The following is a 21,753-nucleotide window of genomic DNA, read 5'->3' as shown; positions in this document are numbered from 1 at the left end:
TTTAGTGATACATTTGCAGCGTTTTGGGAAAGATTGAAATAGGATTCTTTCCATATTACTCAACCTTTTTTTAATGTGAAAATACTTTTCAAAAAAATATCAAGTTAATATCGCATTTAAATTTTGAAGTTTTGGAAATTGTAAATGCAAAGTATAGTTAGGACATTCTTTAATTTGATTTCATTAGTCCTGGATTAATATCACTTTGGTTACTCTGCCATTATTTCAGAGACATCCCTTCAAGCTCTTTCTCTGAAAGACTGAAGATAAAAGCAACTGAACTTTGTTTAATTGATTAATTAACATTGTAAATGACACTAAAGGTCACAGACCAGGTGACTACAGTTAATTTGCTCAGTTTAGAAACCACTCTCTTCTACCTCTTTTCAGTACGTTCAGATCTCTTCTCTTTGGGAGTACAGATCTCTCTCCCTTATGCGTTGCTAGTCACGTGTGGCCTTCATGTGCCCACGTCATTTTATTGCACCTGTGTTTAGCACTGGTTGTGTGCAAGGCCTGCGCCCAGTGGTGCCAGGAACACAGAGATAACCAGGAGGCGTCCTCTTCTGAGCCATCACCTGGTGGGGACCAGAATGGGAGCTCAAGTGAGGCTCAGGCGGGCTGTTCTGGAGCAGGTCCCCGTGCAGGGTGGAGGGGAGTCTGGTGAGGCCGGTGTCTAGAGGCGGGCCTTAAAAGACGGAGGGCGGGGAGGAGGCTTACTATGCGACAGCCGTGTTAGGTACATTAAGTTATCGGCATTTTTACACAGAACACTGACACAGAGAGCTTACGTAACTTGTCTAAGGCACACAGCCCGTCAGTGGTGCTGCTGGGATCCCACTCAGGCATTCTGGTTGCAGAGTCCATGCTGTGAATTGTTACAAGAGGGGGGGTGGGATTTGGACAAATGAAAATTGAGGGTTGTGGAGTCCCTGGAGGTAGATGTGGAGGCCATAGTGATCAAAGGCATGGAGGGGGACAAGTTGGTTAGGACCATTTTGCTGAGGTCCTGGAATCCCACACCAAAGGGGATGATTGATGGAATAGTATTTATAATTCAGTGGGCAGTGGTGAGGTAGTGAAGGTTTTTGAGTAGCTTCTTCCCTTTCCGGCATCTTCAAGCTGTCCTGAGTTTTTGGCATCCATTCCCCCAGTTGCTGAACATGGTTAGCCTTTGGGTCCTCTGTCCATTCCCCTCCCTCCCTCCCTCCCTCCCTCCCTCTCTCCTCCCTTCCTCCTCCTCCTTCTCCTCCTCCTCCTCCTCCTCCTCCTTCTTTTTTTCAAATGAGAGGAGGGGAGATAGTGTGACAGATTCCTCCCCTTGCCCCAACGGGGATCCACCCGCAACCTCCATCTGGGGCTGATGCTTGAATCAACCAAGCTATTTTTAATGCCTGAAGTGGATGCACTCAGACCAAACTGTTAGCCTCAGCACCAGGGGCCATTGCTCTAACCAGTTTAGCCACTGGCTGTGGGAGAGGAAGAGGGAGAAAAGAGAGAGAGAAAGGGGAAGAGAAGCAGATGGTTACTTCTCTTATGTGCCCTGACTGGGAATTGAGCCCAGAATGTTCGTACACCAGGCCAACACTGTCCACTGACTCAACTGGCCAGGGCCTTTTCTTCCTTCTACAGTTATACTTTTGGTCAAGGGTTTCTGGAGGGTCATCTCTACTGCTTCTACTTTTTTACCTCACTGTTCACTTTGCACCTGCCTCCCCACCCCACTGGACCTGTCCTTCCTAAGATGTCTGTCTCACTGCCCATTCTGGTAAGGACTTCTCAGTCTTTATCTTATCCAGCAGTTTCCAGGCAGGGGTGATTCTGCCTCCAGGGGATATCTGTCAATGACTGGAGACCTTTTAGGGTATCCCAGTTGAGGGGGTGGTGTTAGCGGCCTCTAGCAGGAGTGCTGCTAAATATTAGCAGTGCATAGGACACTCCCTCAACGAGGAATCACCCGGCCCAAAAGTCCAGGTTGAGAAGCACTAATCTTACCTGGCACTCTGGTGCATTTCAGGTCCTCTGTTTTTATAACTTTTCTGACTGCCTTAATAGAATTCTCTCCTGACTCATCTTGCAGCAAATTCTCTGTTCATTTCTTACCAAACTCTGTGGGGGACTCTTCTCCAGGTTTTTAATGTCACTCCCAGGATTCTTTTCCACTCTTCACATTCCTCTTGGGCCAGCTCATCAGTCCAGGGATTTAACCTTCACATGTGGGCACATGACTCCACACCTGTGTTCACAGCACCAGCTCTCTTGAGCTCTAGTGATGTCTTTCTCCACCTCAGTGGTGCACAGACACTTCCAATTCAGCAGGTCCAAACGAGGGCCAGCCCAGAGTCCTCTTCCTAACCTGTCCCTCCCAGTTCTTCAGCGTCTGGCCCCTGCAGTGCGGAGAGTCGTCTTCTGCTGCTCTGGTAGCCTAGACACTTCTCACTTCTCACCTGGATCACTGTGGTTCCTTCCCGCTTCCTCTGGCCTCCCTGCTTCAGCCTCGTGTCCCACACACTGCCACCAGGGTGAGATTTCTAAAACAGCTCTTTCTGAGGGGCTCAGTGGCTTAGTCCTCATTGAGCTTCTTAGCTGCAGCAGATAAAGTCTACATGGAGCATGGCATGTGGACTCCTTGTGATCCAGCCCAGTGGTTTCCAGGTGGGAGGAGTATAGCCTCCAAAGGGGCCCTTGGAAAACGTGATGGATGTTGAAGTATCAGAAACCTAGGGAAATTCCAGTCTCCATAAATACTATTAACTTCTTAGTGAGCTCTCCTTTGTGTCACCAAGTTTCCCCTCCTTTCTGGGAGGCTGTTTGACCTTTTGGACACCCTGTATGGCATGTGGTTAAATGGGATAGAAAAATGGTGGTGTTCCCGCTTTCTGTCTTGATAGCTTTGGAGAATTCTGTTTTTCCTTCTTGACCTAGCAGCGTAATTTGGTTAGAGAAGTAATTAGTTTGACCAAACATTCCTGCCATTAGGTGTCAGGCCATTCTAGAAACAGGCGTGGGGGTTGGGGGGTGAGGCCAGTCTGTTCTCTAGCTCCTTCGTGGTATTCAGGATAACCTACACCCCGTGATTAGGGCTTAGGGCTCTTTCGGAGCTACCATGTGAACTGGTTGGTTAAGTGGCTTCATCATAGTATTTCCTAGTTCACTGGAGTGATTCATCTTTAAAAGAACCCTGGATCTGCCTGTCATTACACCCACATCTTAGGAAACCTTATACTATACTGTTGCTGGTATGATATAGCTAATTGCATTGTGAAAGATTTGGACTTTCTGAAGCTTATTGGTGTTTTTCAGTAGATAACAAATATCAGAAAATAAATTCCCTTGGCATAACATCATACCGGGAGAAAATAGTAAATGTTTTCTAATTTTCCCGGGTGTTACTCCAGTGGTGGGAATCGTGACACTGGAAAAATTGTACATTTGGTGTGAATGGGCTGATGTGGGATGGTAGCTTTGATCTCAGACGTGGTGTCAGCTGGAATCCCACATCCTGCGTGCTGAATTTCTCCCTTCTGTGTGTCTCCCCAGAAGCCCCTTGTGCCACGCCCCTGATCTGCAGCTTCGGGCGGCCGGTGGACCTGGAGAAGGACGACTACCAGAAGGTGGTGTGCAACAACGAGCACTGCCCCTACAGCACCTGGATGCACCTGCAGTGCTTCTACGCCTGGGAGAGCAGCATCCTGGTCCAGTTCAACTGCATCGGCCGGGCCCGCAGCTGGAACGAGAAGCAGTGCCGCCAGAACATGTGGACCAAGAAAGGCTACGACCTGGCCTTCCGCTTCTGCTCCTGCCGTTGTGGACAGGGCCACTTAAAGAAGGACACGGACTGGTACCAGGTGAAGCGGATGCAGGATGAGAAGAAGAAGAAGTCAGGGTCGGAGAAGAACACAGGGAGGCCTCCCGGCGAGGCAGCAGAGGAGACAAAAAAGTGCAGGCCCCCGAACAAGCCCCAGAAAGGCCTGAACCATGACCTGCCCCGCCGGCATTCCATGGACCGGCAGAACTCCCAGGAGAAGGCCGTCAGTGCCGGGGCCTACGGGGGCCGCTCCCCCTGTGGCTCCCCTGGCCAGTCCCCGCCCACCGGCTACTCCATCCTCTCCCCTGCCCACTTCAGCGGCCCCCGCTCCTCCAGATACCTTGGGGAATTCTTAAAGAATGCCATCCATCTTGAGCCTCACAAAAAGGCCATGGCGGGGGGCCATGTGTTCCGTAACACCCACTTTGATTACAGTCCGGCTGGGTTATCAATTCACAGGGGCGGCCACTTTGACACACCCGTCCAGTTCCTGCGGCGGCTGGACCTCTCTGAGCTCCTCACTCACATCCCCAGGCATAAGTTGAACACTTTCCACGTGCGGATGGAAGACGATGCCCAAATGGGCCAGGGCGAGGATCTGCGCAAGTTCATTCTTGCGGCCCTCAGTGCCAGCCACAGAAATGTTGTAAACTGTGCCCTGTGCCATCGGGCGCTCCCGGTGTTCGAACAGTTCCCACTGGTGGACGGAACTCTGTTCTTGAGCCCATCGAGACATGATGAGATCGAGTACGATGTTCCTTGTCACCTTCAAGGTACAGGTGTTAATTCACCTTGCCTGCTTCCTGTGTATTAAGAGCTGGAGCAAACAAGATAGGACTCTGTTCTGGCTCTGTTTTAACTGGTGCTGCTTTTTTGTTCTAGTCAGGTGCCAGGCAGCATTCGAATACACCGGTGCCCCGTGAGGTGGTGGAGGTGGTGGTGGTCTGTTTTTCTCTGATGTCACTGTACTGATAGTACAGTTGTCCTGTTGGGTAATTTTATGTTTTTTTTCTACTGTAATTTGTTATACTTGTGTATAGTTTTTCATAACTGGGAGGAAATTTAGACAAGGAATCGCATAAAAATGTCTCTCACTATAAAATATTTGCCTTTGAAACCGGTGTTAATGAGCCCAGCAAGCTATGTGTTCTTTTCGATCCTTATAAGAATACAAAAGTAGGGGTTTGAGAGGGTCAGGTTGTTTTTAGATTATTTGAATTAATCTTATATTTATGAAAGATGAGATTCACTTGATAGCAACAAAAGGAAAATGGAGGATTATTAAAAACTCAGATATTACCTTGGTGATGAGGGTGGGAACTTATTAATGCTATGGATGACATGCAAGGATGTAGTGACTTTTCACCCGTACGTTGAATGACAGAGGGTGCCTGTAACTCTTGAACTTAAGTGAAGATGGGATGCGGGTCATGTATCTCTGTAACTGTAACGGTGTGCTAAGAAAAGCCTGGTGTGAAAACAGTACATCCCCGCCAATCCTCGTCCCACCACCCCCTGCATTTCAGTTCCCAGAGACAAACACCTTTACGTCTTATGAGATTCTTCAGGTTTTCACCATCATAATTTTAAAAAATGTTATTTTCATTCTCTAATTTTAGATAGTACCTATCGATTTACTTTTAAGGTGAATGACTATGCTTTCACGCAAATTCCCCTCTCAGTATAATGTATCACGATTCTTGAATGACATTTAATGTTCCTTTTTTTTTAACTATTAGTATGGAAATATTTAGTATTGAGCCAAGAAGGATAGGTAATACAGTTCCTGTACAGAGTAGAGTGTGTTTATTCTAGGACACCTTCTGTTTTTACTGAGGTTAGTAATTGCTTCACGTTTCGTTTTCTTAGCCTTTTTTGAATCTTCAGCTGATCGTTCTCACTCTCCAGCAGTAATACAAACCACCTTTCAAAACCATTTCCATGTACCTATGACATTTTATGAATTTTTCCCTAGAAATTACCATCATGGAAACTTTCGTCTTCCTGCTCCTGGTGCAGTCAATACTGCTCTACTGCATAGTTGCCCTTCTAGGAGTTCCTTCAGTTCTTTCCTTTTTTTTATCTTCTGTTTCCTAGATCCCACATTCTCTTTTTCCTTGGTTTATTCCCTCAATTTGTTAAACATACCCTAGGAGCTTTCTGAGAAAGGGGACTTGAAAATAGATATTGTAAGACTTAGAAAGTCTTACAATATCTATAGTTTTCTTCACACTTGATTGCTGTTTGGGTATAGTCTTCCGAGTTACAATTATTTTCCCCTTAGAATTGTGAAAGCATTTCTTCACTGTCTTCTATCTTCCAGTATTGCTATTGAGAAGTCTATTATTACTCCTGTCCCTTTATTTCCCCTATCCCCAAGGGTTTTTAAGATTTTCTCCATAGTATTCTGAAGTTTCACCATGAAATGTTATTAGTTTGGTTTTTTTCCCCATTATTTATTGTACAGAGTGCTTTCTTTGGTTCTTCACTTTGCAAACGTATGGTCTTAAGTTTGGGAGAATTTACTTTTGGTTTACCTTGATTATATATTTTTTGGCCCTGTTGCTCCTCTTCTTTCTGGAAGATTTCCTTGACTCTGTGTACCAGTATTTTTACTGAGTTTAATGGTTTTGTTATCATATTTATAATTTGTAAAGGCTCCTTTTTAATAGTGTTATGTTCTTGTTTTATGGATGCAGTTTCTTTCTCAACAGCGAAAGAGAGCTAAAGTTGCAGGGAGTGATCTCATTCATTTTTTAGAGTTTCACCTAATCCCCTGTGTCATTTAGCCTTTGTTATAAGGCGTACCACTCTAAAACGTAGTGGTTTGAAACAGTGATGATTTATAATTTCTCACGGTTCTGTGGATTGTATGGTTAGGGTGCCCCTCTCACATCTAGCAGTTGGCAGGCTAGTGGCCTCAGAGCCTCCGCTAGAATTGCTCATCCCTGTTCTGCATAGCCTTCCATCTCCCCGAGTCTAGCCTGGGCGTTCCCATGGCATTCTGAGGACGCCATTCAAGAGTGAGTGTGGGAGCCAAAGGTCTCTCCCTCTAGAACTTAAGCTTGGACTTGAGTAACATCACTTATGTCACATTTTATTCCTCAAAATAAGTTTGAAGACTAGCCGCGATTCAGGCAATGATTAAGTAGACTCTCCCTCTGGATGGATAGAGTTGCATAGACTGTGAGGTTATTTGTATACTCTACTGTTTTCCCCTCCTCACCTCCTCCTACTCTCCCCTGTGCTTGCTGTCCAGTTTGAGAGGAAACAATTTATCATTTCTTCACCAAATTTCAGACCTCATATTCTTTTTTTGTGTGTGTGTGGCAGAGACAGAGAGTCAGAGAGAGGAACAGATAGGGACAGATAGACAGGAATGGAGAGAGATGAGAAACATCAATTCTTTGTTGCGACTTCTTAGTTGTTCATTGATTGACTTCTCATATGTGCCTTGACTGGGGGGCTACAAGTAGACCGAGAGACCCCTTGCTCGAGCCAGCGACCTTGGGTTCAAGCTGGTGAGCCTTGCTCAAACCAGATGAGCCCGCGCTCAAGCTGGTGACCTTGGGGTCTCGAACCTGGGTCCTCCACATCCCAGTCCGATGCTGTATCCACTGCGCCACCGCCTGATCAGGCTGACCTCATATTCTTGTTCAGATTTGAGGTGCCTCATAATTTCGTGTAAGATGGAGTTTGTGTTCTTGTTCTTTATACTGTTTGGGGATAATTTTAGAGGGTAGTAAGTTGAAATACCTTTAGTTCACCATTTTTAGACTGGAACTACTCTTTTTGAAGATGAATGAGGTACAAGAATAGAGGGTATATGAGAGTGATGGTGTTCTCTTTCTATTCACGATGGACAAATTCTTTTCATTTAATCCATTCATCAACCAATCAAACTTACGAAGTTTCATGTGTGGGGTACTATCAGTCCTTGCCTTTCATCTGCTTATAATCTTAGGATGTTTGTTGCTTTTACAAAAATATAAATAACTATCAGGCCTATGGCCCTAGCACGTCCAGGGGACCTAGTGACAGCTGCATATTATGTACATTATGTGTCCTAGAATTTCCAAGGAGAAAGGGGCCACTTTGACCTGAGTAGTCAGACAATGCGAAGGCGTAAATCAAAAGGCAGGCTGGTTTTAGGTAGAGGTTCTAGCCGTACCAGGAGTTTGTCGACAAGAAGAAGGAGCAGTGTGCCGAGGAATAGCGGTTCAAGTTAGGAGAGCACACTCGAGAGAGAGTGGGGAGAACCGTTGGCTGAGCAGAGGTTCTGGAGTGGAGGATGAATGAGCAGGGCAGATGGAGAGCAGGGGAGGTGCACTTCCAGGCCGTAGTAGAGGCTTGTCCTGCCTTTGTGGGCCCTTCCCAGTGCCAGTGTTTCTACTGTCACATCTTGCAGTCCACACAGTCTTTTTTATAGCAAGCGAGTGTAAATCATTTCTTCCTCACAGAGCCCCCGCCCTGTATTCCTTAAAGCATTTTCAACTCTAGTAGAAGCTCTGTGTGCCGGGCCACGCATTCCAGACTGCAGTCGATTATATGCTGCTGAAATAACTCACTGTTTCCAGTGCTGGCCCGTGTGGATTGTCACTACCTACCCGGCCTTCAGCCCAGCCTCTGCTGTCTGGCTTTCTGATAGGATGTTTTATTTCATTTTAATAATGTGTTAAGATCGATCCAATTAGGAAGTTTTTATTGCACTTCTTTCCTACTTAGAACCACAGGTGACTGTTCTCTCAGGAATCTGCTTCTTGTTTGATCTCGCACCACTAGAGTTCAGAAATGTAAGCTTCTCTGTATTTTGGAAACGGTAACTGAAACAACTCTAGAGACTACGATCCCACCAGGAGTTCCCATGAGTTTGTCTGGAGGTTAAGATCGAGGCAGATACGATTGAAATCTGGACTTTGCTATTCATTACTTTTATGAACTTGGGCAAGCTACCCAAGTTTTCTCAGTTTCCCTGTCTCCTGTCTAAAGTGGGAGCAACACGCGTTGCTGTGAGGGTTAATCACGTAGCCGCATAGCACAGTGCCAGACCCTTAGTAAACCCTCAGGAGAAGTTCTCTCTCAACTTCACTGTGGTCACTGCTAACACCTGACCTCCGCAGACAGCCGCTCTCCGAGCAGCTGCCTGGGTGTCTGGGTAGTGAGAATTGCAGGGAGGCAGTCCAGGAGGGAGAACAGAAATGAGTCGTTTGCTGGTGTCTTCTGGGTACTTGAATTGGCATCCTGAAATGTCCCTGGGCCATTCTGAGTGGGGATAGCAGGCAGGATGTTTTGTTTTTAGTGTCCTAGAGCAGAGATGGACGTACTGCAAGCTCTTGTTACTCTTCTTATTTTGACATAGAGGCTCCCAGGTTATCACGCCTCTGGCTATTAACATGCCCCTTCCATTCACCCAGCATACAATTATGGAGCACTTTCCACATTTTAGACACTTTGATAGACTCTGAGCCTACGAGAATGAGTAAGACTTAGTCCTCAAAGGGGGACAGAAAATGCTGTAAAAGGTATCTCTTGAGTGCTGTGTACCCTTCTCCAATGTAAGGGTCAGATGGATCCTTAGTCCCAAACAGTGAAGGGCCCTTGTCTGGCTGACGGCAGTGGGCAGCAGCACATTATGAAGAAGAAGCCACTTAGGAGCGTGTATTCTCCTGACAGTAGTTTTTAGCACAGTGGAGCTTCCTGGTTCCCACACAGAGAACAGCACTGTTGCTGTTGGACATTGTCCAGGCAGAATCTGAACTTTCTCTTTCCCAATAATTTGAACCCTAACCCTCCCATATAAACTAGGTGGCATTTTTCTTAAGTGTTAATATATAATGGAGGAATGGGATGTGATTTTATAAGAGCCCAGTAAATAACAAGAGGCTGAACTCCTTTTAAAATACCACTTACAAATAAGATACAATTCTAGTTCCTAAATTAGATGTGGTGATGGCTGAGCAATTTTGGGGACAAGAACAGTTAACATAGTAATTTTGTCTCTGATGTAATTTAGGGCTACCAGTGCCAGGACGGGCTTTTGACTTTATCATGGAATTTTGTTAATGGAGGAGGGAGCCCATGAGTACAGACCAGTGTTGCTGGTTTAGTCTCTGTATGTCACCCGTAGGCTTGCGAGCAGGAAGTCCTGCATGGTCACAGGCTGGTTTTGAGCACCTGAGGCTTGATCGTTTGAGTTTAGCTGTCTGTATTGTAAACCTGGCAGAACTTTTTGGAAAAGTGAATTCAAGCAATATTTATAAGATTGAACTTAAAGTACATGTATCATTGACAGTGGTTATAATTTATCATTGTTCTAAAAGAATAACTCAAGGATGTGTGATATAATCTATTTTGCTTTTTTTATTTATCTAAATCAGTGGTCCCCAACCCCCGGGCTGCGGACTGGTACCGGTCCATGGGCCATTTGGTACCAGTTCGCAGAGAAAGAATAAATAACTTTCATTATTTCTGTTTTATTTATATTTAAGTCTGAACGATGTTTTATTTTTAAAAAATGACCAGATTCCTTCTGTTACATCCATCTAAGACTCACTCTTGATGCTTGTCTCGGTCACGTGATACATTTATCCGTCCCACCCTAAAGGCCTGTCCATGAAAATATTTTCTGACATTAAACCGGTCCGTGGCCCAAAAAAGGTTGGGACCACTGATCTAAATGACAAAATGTTTGCTTATAATTGATGAATGAGCCATTTTTTTTTTATCCCCTTTGGAGACAAAAGGGGATTTCCTTGATGGCTGCTCTCAGCATCGTGTCTTCTGTGCACAGGGAGACTCATGCACCTGTACGCGGTGTGCGTGGACTGCCTGGAAGGGGTTCACAAAATCATCTGCATCAAGTGTAAGTCGCGGTGGGACGGCAGCTGGCACCAGCTGGGCACCATGTACACCTACGACATCCTGGCCGCCTCTCCGTGCTGTCAGGTTGGTATTGGCCCCACAGAAGGAGCAGTGGGTGATACCAGGCTTCTGTCCCCAAGCGAACGTAGAGGAGTTCGAGTCAGCATTGCGGTTATGGTGGGGAAGGCAGAGGGCTTGGGGAAGTGAGTGTTCATGAAAGTCCCCCAAAGTCCAGCAGGTGACTCACTCACTACGGTGCGGTGCAGCTGTTACTGGACTACTGTGCACACTTACGTGGGGAATATTTTCAGTATTTTAAGTAAAAAATATGATTATGAATGGCATATAAGTGGATTATAAAGGCTTCCATTTGTCGAAGAGGGATCTGCTTACCAGCTATCAGATGGTTTCTGGATGTGGGATGCTGAGTGATTCTTTAGTTTCTTTCTTTCTCTCTCTCTCTCTCTCTCTCTCTCTCTCTTTCTTTCTTTCTTTCTTTCTTTCTTTCTTTCTTTCTTTCTTTCTTTCTTTCTTTCTTTCTCTTTCTCTCCCCTTCCTCCCTTCCTTCCTTCCTTCCTTTCTTCCTTCCTTCCTTCCTTTCTTCCTTCCTTCCTTCCTTTCTTCCTTCCTTCCTTCATCTTTCTTTCTGCATCTCACATTTTTATAATGTTTTATATGGTTAACATATGCTAAGTTTCCAATGAACAAAAGTTATTATTTAAAAGGAGGAAGAAAGCTTCATTTTCTGTAATAGATGAGATTTCCTTTTGGTTTCCTTTCTGTGAGACAGTACAATCACCCAGGACTGCCTGCCTTGTGAGGTGTTTGAGGTTGACGTGAAAACTTTGTAACCCTTAAATCCCTGCTAAGAGAGCATCTGAAATTTAGCTGTCATCAGAAAAAGGGGGAAATATTAATATGCAAAAACATTAAATAAGTCCATAGAAACACAGGAGACAAGACAAAATCCTTGGAAATATCTTGGTTTATTTCTAAGTGCTTGGAAAATGCAAGCCCTTGTTCTATAATTCCTTGATTCTCATGGGTAAGAGAGAGGTTTTCCTTTGCTTTTCAGTGTCCAAGCCTGGCTTTTAATAAATTAACAAACACATTATTAGTGTACTACACAGTTTTGCATCTTTAGCATTATGGTTTGATTTTTGTAAAGAGAATATTTTTACTATTTGCGGTTTATTCAGAAGATACCGTGTATCAGTTGAATTAAAATGTTGGCAGAGTCGGTATTTTAGCTGTGTTTTGTCTATGCTAATGATCTTGAAAGTGAAATATAGCCGTGAGAGGCCTAAATGGCCATCCATAGCCTGTTATTTGATTCCAGATAGGATTGACTACTTTCACGCTATTCTAATACATGGGCCACATTTCCATTTTAAAACTTGGCCTTGGAAATGAGATATCACAGTTGTTTAGTTACTCCCTGTAGCGTTCTGTCGTACATTGCCCTAACGCCAGCACTGAGGTGAGAGAAACAAAAGGAGGTGGGTCCTCTCTTCACACTCACACCGGAGAGGGTTATCTCTCAGAGACGCGGGAAGGAAAAGAGTTTGGGCCTGTAACTCGCAGAACGTTAGCATTTGGAAGGACCTGGGAGATCTAGTTCAGCCTCCTCATTTCCCACGTACAGGGGAGGCCTAGGAAATTACAATGTTTGACACCAGTGTGTCACAGCCATGACTGAACTCCATCACTCGCACGCTGGTGTTCTTTCTTTCTCTCTAGTACACCACCCGGCAGGGGGGTTCTCACCTTAGGAAGAAAAGCAGCACAGCCTCCGGCCATGCCCACCTGCTGGTCCTTATTATTATATCTTTATCTTTCTTCCTTAAAACACGCAGGGCCCAGACTCTTCCTTTCTGCCCCCTTCCCTACTGAAATGGAAAACATGTTTGATTACTTTTTGGCCTTTAAAAAAAAAATCAGTTAACTATATTCACTGTGAAGGTACAAGTGTCAGACATGAATAAGCAATGAAGGACCGTCTTCCAATAAGACTTTGAGCCCAAAATAAGCATGACTGGTTATTAGAAAGGAAGACAAGATAAAGAGGGATGGTGGCCCAGAATCTCACCATGTTGTTAAGGAGATGAATCCATTTTAAAAGGGAGGTGTCTCAGGTTGCAGAAAGGTGGTGTAGGTAATGGCTAGGGGCGTGGGCGCTGGAGTTGGTTCAGAACTCAGCCTTCCTGCGGGGTTGGGTAGCTCTGTTGGCTGGACCATCGTTCCGAAATGTAAAGGTTGCCAGTTCCATCACTGGTTGAGCACATACAGAAACAGACCTGTGTTCCTCTCTGAAGTCAATAAATAAAAAAGATTTTTTTAAAAATCAGCCTTTCTACTTCCTAACTATGTTACTTCATGCCTGTTGCATCCCTTTCAGCATCTAAAAAGTAACATAATAGTGCCCACATCACCAGGAGAGTTTTGTGGAAAAAATGGAATTAAACTGTCCGTTTACATTTTTTAAATGAATCTAAATTGAGAGTCTGCTGTGCTTCTCGTTTCTGGTTTTTCAGTAAGGCCTGTGGAAAGCAGCGGTGCTGCGCCGGTGGGGGGTCCGGGCAGGGGTGAAGCCGGCCCGGGCAGGGGTGAAGGCGCCCCGCTGCTGGGTCCCAGGAGCCGCAGGATCGTCAGCACTGCTTCCCGGGGTGCTGCTTTTCCTGGAGCATCTAGGGAAACTATTCTTACACAAAGGAAACAAAAGACTGAGGAAGAGAATGGAAAATGTATATGAATGTTTAAAATAAACTTAGAATCTTCAAAGAAGTTCGTACAGGTTTGGGTGGGGGAAGTCAGTGTTAGTCCCTCCTTGAAAAGGGGAAGGCACGTGCTGTGAGGGGGACTCGGTGGAGAAATAGAGGCAGGACAGGTTTACATTTTCTCACGAGTAGTAGAAACTAGTAGTGGTGCTACATATTAGGAGAGAAATTAGGACTTAATCTTTCAGACTAACCAGTTACTTGAATACATATCATCTGCTTTTCCTACCCTGTTTTTGGTAACGGAAGTACATATATCCTTTACTAGACTGGATTAGGTTCCGGCTGTAACCGCCTTGCATTTGGGTTCGGAGGCCGGGCAGTGGTGCGCGCTCACGGTGCTGTGTCTCCGCAGGCCCGGCTGAACTGTAAGCACTGCGGGAAGCCCGTGATCGACGTGCGCGTCGGGATGCAGTACTTCTCCGAGTACAGCAACGTCCAGCAGTGTCCGCACTGTGGGAACCTGGACTACCATTTTGTGAAGCCATTTTCCTCCTTTAAAGTTCTCGAAGCTTATTGATGAAAGCTTTGCTTTGGTAATAGCTATTTTATTGATATTATTACTTTATTACCGATTTTTTCTAGGGAAACGTTCTGTGATGTTCATTTCTTTTCTAATTTAAAGGAGAGTTCCTTTGTGTATTTGTGCCACTAAAATGGGGCTGCCCCTTGCCCTCTGCTGACTCCCGACTGTTAGTCTGTGGTCATGACCAGAGCTGGTGGCTAATCCTGTGCGTTTGGGTTGTTGGTTCACTATCACAAAGAGTCTCTCTTGCAGGTTTTAAGGTAGTGGGGAGGATGGGGCGAATTTAGGACAGGGATTATAAACTGAGAGCATGGTCAGAGTGGGGAGCATACTCTTACTAAACACTAACTGTTTTAAAGACTGCCTTTTAGATCTTCTTTGGGCCTTGGGGACACCTGTGACAAGTGAATGTAAGCCTGTGCCTGGCGAGCTGATGGTGTGTGAATCCGTCTTGGTTTAGCGTCCTGCAGCGCACAGTGATGTGCAGTCTACACTCCTGACAGATTATTTGAAAGTGGACACAAGTGCTGTTTCCGTCACTGTTGTAATTTACTAATCAGTTTTCATACTGAAAATAATATCCAAAATGTAAGACAAGAAAGCTATTGGTATTGCAAAATTTTTAGGTAAGCTGACCTATAACAGAGAGAATATACTAAATGAACTTGGAAGTGATGTATACTAATTCAAGAGGGCAAAAAGGGCAGAAAATTGGGATTTGAATTTGGGCACATTAGCTCCTAAGGAGAATCCACGAATTACCTAATTTGGGTGACACCAATTTGTATAGGTTGCACTGTCAAAGTGCAAGGTCACATCCTTCTCACAGGCAGTCTCAGCCACCGACCTCACTGGTGAGTTTAAGAATCAGCCCTGGCCCCACTCAGCTTCCCCAGAACTGCTTACAGTGATGTTGTGCCCATGTAATACGGAGTGTCCAGAATCAAAGGTTTGACCCTAGCAAGAAAGGAAATAAATTATTTGTGGGGAGGAGGAAAAGAATAATTTGAATATTTCTGTTTTAAGTGTATTTCATTTTGGAAACATCACTGATTGTAAGATATAATATGTTTGAAAATAGTCTGAAGATCTTCATGATACCTTACCATTGGTGAAAAAAGATGATAATTTATATACCTAATTCGTCAGAGCATTGGGCGTTCCAAATTACAGCTTTCTGTTCATTAGATTTTGGTGATTTAAATAGACATACACCCTATACCCTTATAGAATTGGAATTGGAAGATCATTTCTCAAAAGTGAATTTGATCATTTCAAATATGATACACATATATGTGGATAAATGCTTAAAATATAATAATTATTTTAGGAGTAGCCAAATTTGAGGTTATGTGAGCATTTCTATTATTCAGTTGGTTTATACCATTTTTTTCCCCTCAGAAAAAGTTGTTCTTTTCTCTCAGACGCGTTTGGGCATTATTACAAGTGAGCTTCAGTTCTACATGAAATAGCAATATTTCTACATGAAATAGTGATATTTTGTTGGAAACAACACAGACTTAAAAAGAATCTATATTAATTTTCATCCTTCAGTTTGGATGATTGTAATTTGGTTTACCACATTCAGTTTCGTGTTTGATGATCTGAAAAATGTTTCACAGTGGGAAAATGGTCAATGCCAGTAAGAAGCAGAAAATCATTATTGGTCTGACAGTAATTGATGCAATTGAAATTTGTCTTTAATACACAAAGCAGTAATTGAGAGTTAACTGTTTCTCTGTTGATTCTCATTGACCCAAGCACAAAAGTTTCTCTTGTCTTTGGATCACCATTTGGCTTTTACTTCTGAATTTAAAACGAATAGTAAAATGTTTGTAATGCTGTTCTTTAACCCACCTAAATTTTGTAAGAGAAACCTGCTTATATTGTTGTTCTCAAGCTGGAAGTTTATGTATAGGTTGCATTTGGCAAGCTCCTCAGTGTAAAACTGCTGTGAACGTAGTGTCTGATGCAGTCGGGGTTTTCTCCTTGCATCGTTTTCGACTCCCTACAAGATCAATATGATGAGGTTTTACAGCAATTAGGTAAAATTTGCTTTTGGCCTTTATTTTGATGATAAAGTTAGGATTCAATGGATACTGCAGTTATGTAAAAGAAGAGGCATAGGTTTCATATCTGAGAATATCTTTTGCCTTCAAGGCATTGCATTCTTCTAAAATGGAAAATTTGGTTAATTTGAGAATAAAATATAATTGATTATGCAATAATGTAAAGAATAGAACTTGTTTTGGAAATCTGCTGACCTTAATATTTTCCCCATGCTTTCTCAACGTACTTTGTTCTGAGTATCTTGATGGAAATTGGAATGTCAAAAAGATTATCTTTGTTGTGATTTGTATATTAAAAGATATTAGCCAAGAGATCCATTTTCGGTTTTTCTGATTAATAGTGTTCAATAATATGAACCACTCATAAGTGACTTACAATTTCAAAGTGATATTTCATTTAGTCTAAATTTTTTATCATTTATTTTTAAGTTATACCTTGAACAAATGAAATTATTATCTACTTTTATTTAGTGAGAAGACTCTTTCTGATGGTCTCATCATTTTTCTTCAGGCTAGCCCAGTTCTTCACTTTCTTCTGGTTGCATCTGAAGCAGTTAATATACTGGGTTTATACCTTAAAAGATAGACATTGACCACAAAATTGGGGAGTGGGATCAGTTATCCCATTCTAATTAAGAAAGAGCTTTTCCCTATCTTTATTTTGTAGTTTTTGTAAAAGTTCATTTTCAGAGTAAAATGTATTTTCGTATCTGTTTGGGGCAAATTAATTTATCAGCAAAGAATATTATTAGGTCTTTAAACCCTAAAAACTAACAGATGTACTGATACATAACTTATTAGACCATCAAAACCTGATGAAATCTTTCATTTTGCCCTACAAGACCAGTGCTTGACATACAGTCTGTTCTCCTGTGCCAGGTCAGTAACTGTAGTTTGCTTTCCTCTTTAGTCTCATGGTAGCAGCTGTCGAGTAATTTTAGTTGGAGGTTCGGGAGGCAGGGAGGAAGAAGCGCTTTTGTTTAGTATTTTGGTTCCTGTAACCGGATGTTGCCTAACTCAGCTCATCTCCATGTTCTGTTGATTTTATTATTCCAGGTAACTGAAAGAAAATATGATGGATGGGCACCTTTAAAACCAGCTCAAAAATATATTCTTGTCAGTAAAGATTTCTTGTCAAGATGTCTTGGATTGCACTTTTGTGGAGGGAAGACAGTGTAAATAGTTTAAGAATGTTGATAAAATTGAAACATTTGGTTATGGAATTGTGTGGTGTTAGAAGGTTTCTGTTTGTGAAATGTATGTAATAAAAATAATAAAATTTCAAAAACTAACATTGTACTGTCTCTTCAGTGTATTACATTAACTTTTGAGATTGGAATTGTTGAAAGCAAAGATCATAGAGAAGACTTACTGATGCTTTATTTACTATTCAGGTAACCTTTTCAAAGTCACCACTGCAGTTAATAAAAACTATGAACTTTTTATGCTGTTTGAAAGTGGTTTCTCACAAATAAAATCCCTTTCCACCAAAATAAGCATTCTGTATAACAGTTGATTCCCTATGAATAATCTAAAATTATTGTTCTGGTTATAGGGAATTCTATCAGATAAATGGATAATTCTATTCTACAAATGTTTTCTTTGGTTTCTAGGCTTGTGACATTTTTCGTAATGAAAATATTTGATCATTGTTTCTTCGTTATAAGAAACGGGAAACTGAGTTGAAATTAAACTCCTTGCTGACTTTGAGTACTTTGATCAAGTGTATAGTTTATCTTTCAAATATCCTTGTTTCCTTCATTTCTGTTTTTGAACACTAATCAGTTACTGAAACATTCAATAACATTCAGCATGTATATTTTAAAGCCTAGATATATGCTCAAAACTTTTTGTTTGTTTTCCTTTCAATCATCCCCTTAACACTATCCCCTTTAGAAAACATCAGCCTTTTATCTATATCTGTGGATCTGTTGTTTGTTTTTTGGGGTTTTTTTGTATGCACATGTGCAAATGTGAGAGAAAGAGAGAGACAGGAAGAGAGAGAGATGAGAAGCATAAATTCATAGTTGCATCACTTTAGTTGTTCACTGATGATTATCATACGTGCCTTGACTGGAGGGCTCAAGCAGAGCCAGTGACCCCTTGCTCAAGCCAGCAACCCATGCTCAAGCTGGCAAGCCACATGAGCCTGTTCTCAAGCCAGTGACCTCAGGGTTTTTAACCTGGGTCCTCAGTGTTCCAGGTTGACACTCCATCCATTATACTACCACTGCTAATCAAGCATCTGCTTTGTTTTGTTCTTTTTCTTTTTTTTAGATTCCACATATAAGTGAAACCATACATTAATTGTATTTTTATGTCTGACTAATTTCACTTCTACCATACCAACTAGGTTCATCCATGTTATTGCCCTTCATTTCAAATATTCTCAGCCAGTGGATTGAAATTCATACAATCATTGGAACCTAGGATGAGATGTGGAGACAGGTGAGGAAAGACTCCAGTCTGCCAGTGGAATTAAAGCCTGTCTCACCACTTATTCACTACAGACATCTGAGGCATACATTTTATTTTGTTCAAAAGCTCAAGGACTTGGAAAATTTTGATTTCTACTAGTGTTATTTATGTTAACAAAATTCCTTTGCAATTGTAAGGAAACTACACTTCTTACAGTAGTAGAGAGAAAATAACAGTTAAACAATGATTGTTAAGAATTAAATTTAGCCTACAACTAAGACACAGCAAAAGCAGTCCTAAGAGGAAAATTTATAGCATCACAGGCCTAGCTTAATAAATAAAAACCTCAAATAATCTAACTTTACACTTAACGGAAATTTTAAAAAAATTAACAAAGCCTGAAGTGAGTAGAAGAAAGGAAATAATAAAGATGTGAGCAGAAGTAAAACAGAGTCTAAAAAAAAATACAAAAGATCAATAAAACCAAGAGTTGGTTCTTTGAAAGACTAAACAAGGTTGACAAATCTAAGCAGACTCATCAAGAAAAAAAGAAGACCCAAATAAATAAAATCAGAAATGAAAGAGGAAAAGTAACAGCTGACACTACAGAAATACAAGGGATTGTAAGAAAATGTTCTGACCAACTATATGCCAACAAATTGGACAGTCTGGGGAGAATGGATAAATTCTTAGAAACATACAGTCTTTCAAAACAATCAGGAAGAATCAGAATATCTGAATAGACAGAGTACAACTAGTCAAATTGAAGCAGCCATCAAAATACTCAATAGCAGCCCTGGCCAATTGGCTCAGTGGTAGAGCATTGGCCTGGCATGTGAAAGTCCTGGGTTTGATTTCTGGCCAGGGCACACAGGAGAAGTGATCATCTGCTTCTCCCCCTCTCCCCCTCTCCTTTCTCTGTATCTCTCTCTTCCCCTCCTGCAGCCAAGGCTTCATTGGAGCAAAGTTGGCCCGGATGCTGAGGGTGGATCCATGGCTTCCACCTCAGGTGCTAGAATGGCTCCAGTTTCAATGGAGTAGCCCAGATGGGCAGAGCATCACCCCTTGGTGGGCATGCCGGGTGGATCCTGGTTGGGTGTGTGCAGGAATCTGTCTCTCTGCCTCCCTGCTTCTCACTTCAGAAAAATATAAAACAGAAACAAACAAACTCAATAGCAAAAGAGCTGGATTGGATGGCTTTATAGGAGAATTTTACCAAATATTCAAAGAAGAACTAAACCCGCCCTTTTCAAACTATTCCAAAAATTCAAGAGGAGGGAAAACTCCCAAGCTGTTCTTTTACAAAGCCAAGATTATTTTAATTCAAAAACCAGAAGACACTACAAAGAAAAGTATAGGCCAATATCTTTGATGGACATAGATGCTAAAATCTTCAACAAAATATCAGCAATATATTAAAAAGATCATACAACATGATTAAGTAGGATGTACTCCTGGTATGCAAGTTTTGTACAATATCCTAAAATCAATCAATGTGATACACCACATAAACAATATGGAGGCTAACAGTCACATTATTATATCAATAAATGCAGAAGAAGCATTTGATGAAATCCGGCACTCCTGTATGATAAAAACTCTCAGCAAAGTCAGAATAGAGGGCATATACCTCAACATATTAAAGGCCATGCATATCAAACCAATTCTAACACCAAAGTCACAGGCAAAGACTAATAGTATTTCCCTTAAGATTGGGAACAAGACAGGGTTGTCTACTTTCTCTACTCTTCTTATTCAGCCTACTACTGGAAGTCCTAGCCATAGCAATCAGACAAGAAGATGAAGTAAGAGGCATTCAAATTAAAAAGGAAGTAAAACTGTCCTAACTTGCAGATGACTTGATACTGTATATAGAGAAACCTAATTGATTCCACCAAAATACTAAAAAAACTGATAAATGAAATCAGCAAAGTAGCAGGATAGAAAATAAATATCCAGAAGTCAGTTGCATTTCTATACACTAATAATAAACTATCAGAAAAGGAAACTAAGGAAACAATACCATTTACAATTGCATTAAAAAATACCTAGGAATAAATTTAACCAATGATGTAAAAAACCTGTATTCAAAATATAAAACACTGAAGAAACTGAAGAAGATACAAATAAGTGGAAGCATATACTGTGTTCATGGAATTAACATCATGAAATTAACATCATGAAAATGTTCATATTACCCAAAGCAATCTATAGATTCAATATAATTTCTATCAAGATACCAATAGCATATTTCACAGAACTGGAACAAATATTCCAAAAATTTATATGGAACCATAAAAGACCCTGACTAGCCACAGCAATCGTGAGAACAAAGTTGGAGGACTCACACTACCTGGTATCAAATTATACTACAAGGCCATAGTAATCAAACCAGCATGGTACTGGCATAAAAATAGACATTTATGAACAGAGAGCCCAGAAATAAACTCATGTCTTTATGGACAATTAATATTTGACAAAGAAGTCAGGAACATACAATGGGGTAAAGGTACTCTAGTCAATAAATGGTGTTGGGGAAATTGAACAGATAAATGCAAAAACAACAACAAAAAAACAAAACAAAAAAAAATTAGATCACCTTAGACCATTCACAAAAATAAGCTCAAAATGGTCTAGCCTGACCTGTGGTGGCGCAGTGGATAAAGTGTCGACTTGGAACTCTGAGGTTGCCGGTTCAAAACCCTGCACTTGTCTGGTCAAGGTACATATGGGAGTTGAAGTTGATGCTTTCTGCTCCTCCCCCATTTCTTACACTTTCTCTCTCTCTCTCTCTCTCTCTCTCTCTCTCTCTCTCTCTCTACCCCCTATGTATAATAAATAAATATTACAAAAATGGTTTAAAGAAAATGTTGGACTTGAAATAATAACAATCCTAGAGAAAACACAGGCAGTAAAATCTTGGACATTTTGCATAGCAGTATGCTTTTCTGATGTATATTCTTGGGCAAGAGAATCAAAAGAAAATAAACAGATGGAACTACATCAAACTAAAATTATTTTGCCTGGCAAAGGAAATTATCAACAAAATGAAAAGACTACCTACTGAATGGAAGAATGTATTCGTCAATGATACATCTAGTAAGGGGTTAATATCCGAAATATGTAAAGAACTTACAGAATTTAACCCCCTCAAAACAAACAGTTGAATTTAAAAATGGGCAAAGAATCTGAATAGACACTTCTTCAAAGAGGGCATACAGTTGAGTAATAGCCATAAAAGGATACTCAATGTCACTAATTATCAGAGAATGCAAATGAAAACCACAATGAGGT

General features: G+C 41.8%; 1 protein-coding gene across 3 annotated transcripts in view; it reads left to right on the top strand.

The window, feature by feature from the left end:
* Positions 1–17,333, top strand: part of HECA (hdc homolog, cell cycle regulator) — a 43,120-nt gene extending 25,787 nt beyond the window's left edge. Inside the window, exons 2-5 of one of the 3 annotated variants that reach the window (XM_066373116.1) lie at positions 3,541–4,581; positions 10,599–10,753; positions 13,802–13,982; positions 14,332–17,333. In XM_066373116.1, coding sequence (XP_066229213.1) covers positions 3,541–4,581; positions 10,599–10,753; positions 13,802–13,966 — 1,361 coding nt within the window. In that variant the 3' untranslated portion in view covers positions 13,967–13,982; positions 14,332–17,333. Of the gene's footprint in view, positions 1–3,540; positions 4,582–10,598; positions 10,754–13,801 lie in introns of all 3 variants that reach the window. The other 2 variants (XM_066373117.1, XM_066373115.1) reach the window with 2 other exon arrangements.
* Positions 17,334–21,753: the final 4,420 nt, after the last annotated feature.

This window comes from Saccopteryx leptura, chromosome 3 (assembly GCF_036850995.1).
Source record: "Saccopteryx leptura isolate mSacLep1 chromosome 3, mSacLep1_pri_phased_curated, whole genome shotgun sequence".
Classification (NCBI taxonomy): Eukaryota; Metazoa; Chordata; class Mammalia; order Chiroptera; family Emballonuridae; genus Saccopteryx; species Saccopteryx leptura.
Note: the sequence above shows the minus strand (reverse complement) of the source record. Positions and strands in the feature narration are given on the sequence as shown.